The 9,087-nt window shown below is 39.8% G+C and overlaps 1 protein-coding gene across 1 annotated transcript; it reads right to left on the bottom strand.

The window, feature by feature from the left end:
- Nucleotides 1-3,373: 3,373 nt before the first annotated feature.
- On the bottom strand, nt 3,374-6,228 carry apoeb (apolipoprotein Eb). The gene is made up of 5 exons (XM_010894140.2): nt 6,163-6,228; nt 5,559-5,620; nt 5,184-5,337; nt 4,784-5,071; nt 3,374-4,636 (listed from the first exon to the last, which is right to left on the bottom strand). The coding sequence occupies exons 2-5, from the start codon at nt 5,599-5,601 to the stop codon at nt 4,300-4,302; spliced, it is 822 nt and encodes a 273-aa protein (XP_010892442.2). The 5' UTR covers nt 5,602-5,620; nt 6,163-6,228; the 3' UTR covers nt 3,374-4,299.
- Between the last annotated feature and the right edge of the window lie 2,859 nt (nt 6,229-9,087).

Here is a 9,087-nt window from a genome sequence, read left to right on the forward strand (position 1 = left end):
GATCAACCAATAAATAATACAGACTTCTTTTATTGCATTATCCATAACTATCCATTCATGTTACAAGACTTAATTGCAAAGGTATCCAGGGCACTAATTCACATTAAGTCTAATTACAAAGAACACTGACAGATCATGTTCTTTTATTGTATTGTCCATAACTGTCCATTCAAGTTACCATAAAAATGAAAAATGTGACTAAAGTTGTGCAACTGAAGATGCCTATGGCATGTTAACTTTGTTTACGTTCCATAAAAATAAATGGGTTATGCAACATTTTTGGCAAATCACTCGATGCTTACTGGGCCAAAACAAATAATCAGTTTTGAACTGGACTAACAAGCATTGACATTATCAGAATTATGCTTTAAAAAAAATATATACTGTATGATTTAGTACAGTATGCATGTCACATTAGTTCTAATATCAAACCTGGTAAAAAACAAAAACATGTATGTTTGCCAACATTAATCAATAATTAATAGACAGTAAAGTTGGTTAAGTCAGACAAAAAGGTAGGTGGTATGTCCCAAACATGTGGCTCTTTTTACAAATCTTTTGTTTTTACAGTTGTGTTAAAACATACTGTTCATTTAAAAGCTGGTGACGTCTCATCACAATTATTTTCTTTGGGGTTATTTGCACCTTAATAAATCAGTGTCATCACTAAATGTTCTTTGTGATACCCACAAACTTCTATGATTACCAGCAGAGTTGAACTTTGTTGGTTTTCCGTTGTTGTCCTTGCAGTCTTAACATAATCGTAAGATCTTAAAACAGAGACCTTAGGGCTTAAAACAGAGACCTTAGGGCTTAAAGCAGAGACCTTAGGGCTTAAAACAGAGACCTTAGGGCTTAAAGCAGAGACCTAGGGCTTAAAACAGGTCATAACAAGATTGGTATGCTTTTAAATTTTATATATGACTATGTCTTCTCTGATCACACGTCTATGAGGTCATTGTCAACATTTGGGTATAGATGGTTTGCAGACTACAGGTTGGTGAACTGTAGTAACCTCTCATTAGCGCTGAAGGGGCGAGTGTGTTTTCTTCATTGTAGCACGTCTCTTTTTGCACCTAGCCCTCAACTGGCCATGGCAGTTAGCCCATTTGGTTCTGATGGCTGTACTCAAATGAAACCCCATTATCATGCACAAATGTCCATTGTCCTGCATTAATCTCTGAATACCACCATATCTCTTTCTCACCTGTGAGTATGTGTGTGTGTGTTGGCTTTGTCTACAAGTGTTGTTGTGGGGTTACATGTCTATGCCAGAGTGTTCCCTTTGTGAGATGTATGAGGCCTTAATGTTCATGTCCTGCTCACTCATGAATTGCAATAACAAGCACAATGAAATGCTTTCGCTGAGGGCTCATGTGGTGACGGGTCTGAGTAAGAGTGGGGAGGAGGAGAGGTGATAGAGTTAACATCTCAGTGGGGGACTCATCTGTGGGTTACTGTCGGTTATGGCATGCAAGCCCTGCTAGATGGAGCCTTTTGTTACTCCGTTCAGCCGGAGACACCCAGGAGCTGCTTGCAATACAGTATGTGAGAAGAAGTGCTGACTGGGAGAATGCTTGTGGTTTCCTGTTTTCATCCTGACCAGACGCCTGCGGCTACATACTGTCTTTACTAAGGTGGCGTAGACGTCAGTCAAGCAGGGAAAGTTACAGAGATAAACAAAGCCTTCCCGTAAACGAGGAACTGAAACAAAGACACTGACTGACTCAACAGCCTTTGAAATGAAGCTAGATGCTATGAGGCGTGTTATTAGGACATGATTTGGGGAGTAATTAGTAATTCTTCCTCATTTTATTTTCATATTGAATGCGAGGTCACATAATGTCATTTTTTAATACTTGTTTATGCTTGTGGTTTGCTTGGTAAAATGACATGCATGGAGTCTTCTTTTCTTTCTTTTGATGGTTAGAAAGGATATGTGCACCTTTAATTTAAAATGAAGACGCTTGTATGTAAATATATATACTGGATCATGAAACTGTGTATATCAAATGTATACAATTAAACATGGTTTAATTGAATTGTATACAGTGACAATAATTATATGTAAGGTTTGTGTTTATTTAAGCTACCAGTGACACAAATAAATGCTTTGGCTTTCTGAGGTAAAAGTTTGGGAGTAAGAGTATGAGAGAAATCATGTAGCCTAAATGTAAAGGCTAACCACTATTTTATACTTTTTTTTGGTAATTCACAATTTATGTCAACTATTTTGTTTTGTGCATTCGACCATGGTGCGGTTATCTCTTGGTGGCAGCCATTGAAATACCAAGAGTTTAGCCTCTCAGTTTTGTTGTCATCCCAATATACTGAAAGTCTCTTTTGTTTGGGGCCATGTCTTCATGATTTTGAGCCCCTTACTCGTATTGTATGTGAAACATGTTATTTTCCAACTAGACATATCTAGTTTTTATCTCCTAGATCAAATGTTGTTGTTGTTTTTTTTTTACAAAAGAGACTGGGCCCAAGATAGCAGCATATGACTAAATGCCAAATGTGACCATGTGAGTGTGTGTACCTATGTGTGTGTCTGAGTGTGTATCTTGTATAGGAGAAGATGTAACATCTACAATCGCAGGAGATTATAGCATGCAAACATGGGCACAAAGTGTTCCTAAACCCTGCTGGGAGAAAAAGAAAGGAATGTGCCAACAAATCCCGACAATCTAGGAGCAGCGAAGGAGGGTGGAAAAGGGACAAAAGAGAAAACAAGACCTGCAGCGAACGAGGGGGTGGAAAAGGCCCTTTATTGTTTGGTCAATCAAGCACATCTGGACAGATTAGTAGATGAATTGGCAGAGCGTGTGGAGATTAGGTGGTCGTGTAGGGGGGAGGGTAACGTCCTAAATGAGAAGGGTTCGGCAAGAATAAAAAGTAAGAAAAAAAGAATCCCATTGCATCTTACCTGCAGATAACTAATATTTCCCTAATTTACCAAGTATCTTTCAACCTATAGAACAACCTAGAGAAAATATGTCAGCTCTCTTTTGGCCTGCAGGGGTCTGGTGCTAATGTTGTTTAGGGATGGAATAACTGGATTGGAAGGATAAGTATGATAGAGCATGATGTGAGGAACACTTTGAATCAGAGGAAGGCTGAGGATGATATGGGGAGATACATCTTTTAAGCAACCTACTGTTGTTATTTTATATGGGGACATTACGACCTGAAATTGATCTCAAGAAAATGTATCCAAATGCATATCTTATGCGTTTATGTGCCTTGCTTCTCTATCCATCCCATGGATGATAAATGATACAAAAAGACTAAGACACTTCAGGTGTCATTGTCACAAAAAAAATCTAAGTTGAATGTATCTAAACTAAAGAAAATAACAAACTGACAGCTGAGCATCTCTCTTTACATCTTTTATTTACTCAGCGCTGGGTTTCACACTGCAGTCAGACAGACAGACAGAAAGACTGGATATCACACTGTCAGTCAGAGAGGAGGACACAAACTGACAGAGAATGAACAGTGTACTGTCTTGAGCAGCATGGACATGTTACAATGTGAAATGGCATAATGAAATAATACAGACAGGCTTATGTGGACCATGGAAGTAGGCCTTTTAGTTTGATTGTCATATTATAGAAATCACAACAGATACAGTGTTATTAACAGAGCAAGTGTAAAAAATCCTAGACAATCTAGGCACAGAATGATTCTTTATGGTTTCTGGACAGCCTGGTGCTGATCCCAGTTCAGTGCAGTTATTGAAATAAAGGACAGGGACTGTGCCGGGTAGGGTCAGTACCAACTCTGCTCACAATATAGAAGATACACTTTCAACCACAGAAATAGAATTCATGGCACAAGCCCCCTTTGTGTCCCACATAACAGCCATAGAAACCTGATGCAAATTATGGGAACAATCCAGAAGAGACATTTAAAAGAGCAGTTAACTCAAGGAAGACAACGAAGCAGGTTAAAAACAGGGGCTTCTTGTGTGTTAATGGCAGTATTGAGTGTGGCTGTTGTGTTCTGAGACATGGAGATTATACAGTGAGTGGTGGCAGAGATTTTAAGAGGAAATGCCCTTCTAAGGCCTGAACAGACATAAACGACCGCTTGTCTTCTCAAGACCCCTTCAAAGCTATGTCCTCCTCACTCTTCTAATCTATTAACCCCCTTCACCCAAAACACACAGTGACAACCCAGTGAAAACAGCATCAGTAACCATAAACTCCCTCCTTGTGGCAGCTAGGTGAATGGTGGCACAGTGCTCTACTAGAAGATGACCACTTGTCCTCCTCACCCTCCCTGCTGTCAGTCCTTTTAGGAGCCAGTCTCCTTGACCGTGTCCATGACAGTCTGGAGCTGATCGCGGATCTTGGCAGCGAAGGGAGCGATCAGGCCGCTGAGCTCATCGATCTTCTTTTCCAGGGATATGCGCAGGTCCTCTGCGGTGGCCTCCACCTGCTCACGGATCTCTTCAGCCTGGGCGGAGACCTGCTGGCTCAGTTCCTGGTTCTTCAGAAGGGAGGTGAAGCTGCCCAGCTTGTCGGCGGCTGTCTTGTGGGTCTGGCTCAGAAAGGGATTCACACGTTCCTTCAAGACATCCATATTCTGGGAGGTACGGGACTGGAGCTCACCCATATAGGTGGCCAGAGTGCTGGGGGAAGGAAGAGGCAGAAGAAGAGTGGGTTAACATCACTTACATTAGATGGTATAATCAAACCTTTTGAACTCAGCCGACACTATTCAGATTTTTGTTTTCGGGAGGCACCCTGTTACTTCAGCTGTTGCCATTCATACTCACTTGCGGATCTCCTCCGTGTCTTTGCCCAGACGTTTCTTCAGCTTGCGAGTGTAGGTGTTGACCCGGTTTTTGACATCCTCAGCGTTCTGGTCCATCATGGTCTTCAGCTCTCCCAGGTACTGGGTGCTGCGTTCCTTGGCGTCAAGCATGTCTTTCTCCAGCTTGGTTGTCAGCAGCTGCAGGTCTTGACCCAGCTGTCCGGCTGTTTCCTCAGTGTAGGGCCCCAGCTGGGTCTGGATGCCCTCCCTGTAGGTAGTCAGCTCAGCCACTGTGTCACGGATCAGGGTGCTGCCCAGGGGGAGAAGGGAACAGGATTAAAGATGGCCATACCAGGGATAGGAGCTATATAAGGGAATACGGGGGTACTGAGGTGAGGAAGGAGGAGTGATGGACCACTCACTCCAGTTCTCTGCTAAGCTGGGAGGCCTTGAGGTTTTCCACCACTCCCTCGGTTCTGCTATTGATGTCCGACACGTAGGTCCAGAAGCGCTCCACGTTCTCCTCCCAGGGGCTTTTGGGGGCCTCAGCCTGGCGCACGGCGCGGGCATGGCAGCCTGCAGGGGAGGATGGAGCACCAAGGAGAGTATCAGTAGGAGCTTTAAATCCCGTCTGGTAACGAGAGGCTGTAGCGCCTCGTGGTGAAGCTTACAACAAGTACAACAACAATGCACTTGTGCACATACAGTTTACTTTCTAGAGAAGAAATATAATTCTTCCGACGTTATATATGTTAATAACAGCATGTCAGATGAAAACACTGTAAACCCAGGCTTACCAGAGATGACTGCCAGAGCAAGGATCAGAGCCACAGCCTTCATTGTTGCTTCACAGACACACCTGTGAAAGCAGTCATAAACCCATGTCAAACTATTATTTTCCACTAAAGTTATAGAAAATGAAAAGCTACACAAACAGTGATACATTCTCGGGACAATACATAAATAAACATTTTAAATAAAATAAATATAAACATTTTAAATTAAATAGAAAAATCATGTGAGCTAATCAAAGTTCCTTCCATTAGACAAATGTTCATAATTGTAGCCTCCTCACCGGTCTTTTGTAGAATAGCAACTTAACTATTTCAATTAGAACGATAATTTATATGCCACACTTTGTATCCCGTATCAACCAATAATTCCATAGCATCATCTAACATCCATTAAATCATAAAATATTGTAGTTTCCACTTCAATGTGTATTTTTCCTTCACGTAGCCTAAATTTGGTGTTTAATTTGCAGTAATCTAAATTGACAAATTACTTCATTTTCAATGCTACTGTGTACAGAAACGTAATTGAATGCAATACCTTTAATCCAGTAACAATAAGCTATGCCACACATTTGCCCCGACTTGTTCTCCCCCATTTCTCACTTACCTAAACGGTACGGTTCCTTTCGTGTCCCACTGATGGTTAGCGGGGATTTTATACTGTCCTAGGTCAGCCGCGCTCCTATCAGTGGGGGAGTTCGAGAGCGCGCGCACGTGATGATGAGCGACTGGCTCTCGGTTGGTTCCACGCGATGTGCCCCTCCGTGTTCGAAGTTCTGTTGTTCGTCTGATTGTGCAATATGCCGTTTATTTTATGTCAACGACAATAGTTGTTTTCCCTATGAAAGAGTATGTAGGCTATTATATGAAAAAGATACTTTCGTTTCTTGCTTTCAATGTTCAAAATGTCACTTCAAATTATATTAATTAAAATAGGCTAATGAAATACAATAAAATGTCTCAGTTGGGTTTTCTTTACTATGAAATTCTAGCCTACTCTTCCTTAGCAAATTATTTGTCAGGGTCATTGAACTTTGTTTCAATGCATGATTGCAAAGAACAGTGACCAATATATTGGGTGGGTATGCGTTACCAATGGTTCATCTTTTAACACAATAAAAAGAATAATGCAGTTATTTGTAAAACCTTTTCAACACACATTATGAATAGTTAAATGTTTGTATGTTTGTACAATATATAAAGTCCATGTAGAATCAGCGGAAAGAATCAGAAACAAAAATTGAAAAAATCTGTTATTTTCTCAAAAAAATATAATGTCCCAAGGGTGACTCAATAATGATCAGGGGATAATAAGATAAGAGTGGGAGATCATGCTGATCTCAGAGGCATGCCAGGGCTTGGGGCTAGAGCATGAGTGTAGTATAAATGTTTATGAGTGGCTAGTAGAATGAGAGCAAACAAAAAGATTTGTCTTAATTTTACAGTGGCTTCGGATTCACCTTTTTTAGGACCTTTACTGAACTAGTCTTACAGTTCAGATTATTGTGCACATGTAGTTATTTTGAGTGAATCATATTCTGTGGATGTATTCACTCTGTTTGTGCTCTTTAGGCTAGTTTCAACATGTCTGCCTAACTTTTGTTACTTATCTACTGCTGAATCCATCCCTTCACATTTCTCGCACGCTGCTCTGATTTCATCAACCTGATAATGTAACCCATGGCCCTCGGTCATATTTGTTTAAAATGGGTGAAAAAAAACAAAAAACAACACAACTATTTGAATGAACACAACTTAATAAACAAGTTATATGACCAAGGGGACAGGTACTGCCATTTAACTTAATAGTAATAATATGACAAATAGCAGTAGGCAGTCTGTGATTTCTAACTACATTCTGCACACCGGGTCATGCAGAATAATGAAGTTCACAGTCAAAATGAAATAATAAGCTACGGTGTGGTTGCCCATTAGAGAACCTCCAGAGTGTGCCAACAATTCCATAAAGATTGTATAGAGAATGAATGCATGAGCAGAATGTGAAAAACAGGCTAATTCAAAAGGATTTTTTTAATAGAATGTCCTTAAATATGGAAGTATTTGGAATTAGGCTTAGGCTCAGATTTTTCATTTCAAGTGATGGAACTTCAGAGATATGGAGTAAGAGCAAGGGGTTGCCCAGACTGTTTTCACAATTGCTTTGTCTACCCATTGAAGCCAATTCAACTTAAATCATTCTGTTACGGGCTCTTTGGATATTCTGAACCAGTTTTCTACCAGAATTTCAAGTTTCGCTCCATAATTTATTAAAACAAACAATGGGGGTGGGGTTTTAGTAACTCCATTTCAAGGCACAAGGTAGCATTTACATTAATATTTAGTGATTTAGCAGACACTCTTATCCAGAACTGCATATAATATATTGTTTTTAAAATTATGCATTACATATTATTATTTTATTTTACACAAATTACAAAATGACATATTGATTTTTTTATCCTTAACGCAGTATACGGTCAAGGTTTCTGTTTCCTTTGACTGTCTCCTTGGGCTGATGTCTTAGCATTCATGGCAGAAATGCCATCCAAGTCCTTAAACATAGTTGTTTTGCATATCATGTCCTACTCTTGTCCAAGTTCTACATGTTGCAAGAAAATTATTAATATTTTTCTACAATTGCCAATAAGTCATGTTACCAATAGTACAACCGAACAAGAGAACAATAAAGTCATGCTCATGTTCTTTGCACTCTGAGAGGGGAGCACCATACAATTGTTAACCTTGATGGAGAGGTTCTGTAGTGAACAGAACTTCCCCAGAAGGAAGAGCAGCTCTAACTTGTCAAGGCTGAACTTAAGGTAGTGGGTTGGTATCCAGGTCAAACAACCAAATGTAGGTCGGCTTGGAATTTGGGTCTAGCCACAGTTTCTTGAAGTAAAGGTCAAAACTGATGTAATTTGTGAGAGGATAGTCAATCATTTGTGCACCAGCATTTGCTTTTCTGTTAGTCTTTTGATAAAAAGAACAGAACATGATGATATAATGAAAGTATTTAAGAACACATCTTGCTCAACCACCATGTAAATTTGGTATTACTTGTTTATTTCATTATTTAGATTTTATGTAATTACGTTTAGGCTTTAATTTAGTCTGGCCTATTAAGATACAAGCACAGTTAAGGCAAAAATCAGAAGTTGAAACAATAACAGAGCATTCTCTCCACCCCATAAGACACAAACCATAAGGGATACAGCAGTAGAAATGTTGTCACTTTGTTTACAAACACTGGAGTAAAAATGATTTGATAGTTGAACAGTTTGTGGGGCACTGTTTGTGAGGCATTTCTAAGTTATCCTTTTTAAGAATTAAGATTTATTATACTTATTAATTATAACTACAACTTCAGATTGTTTCTTTAAAGCTAGGACACCAATTGAGTCCTATAACTGATGGATAACTATGTAAGGAGTAAACTTCTTTTGAGTCATTGTTATTATCAGCATATTGACCCAGGCCTGTTATCAGCACCACTCGGGATTCCAGCAGTTCATATGCCCTTTATTCACAATGG

This window comes from Esox lucius, chromosome 20 (genome assembly GCF_011004845.1).
Source record: "Esox lucius isolate fEsoLuc1 chromosome 20, fEsoLuc1.pri, whole genome shotgun sequence".
Taxonomy (NCBI): Eukaryota; Metazoa; Chordata; class Actinopteri; order Esociformes; family Esocidae; genus Esox; species Esox lucius.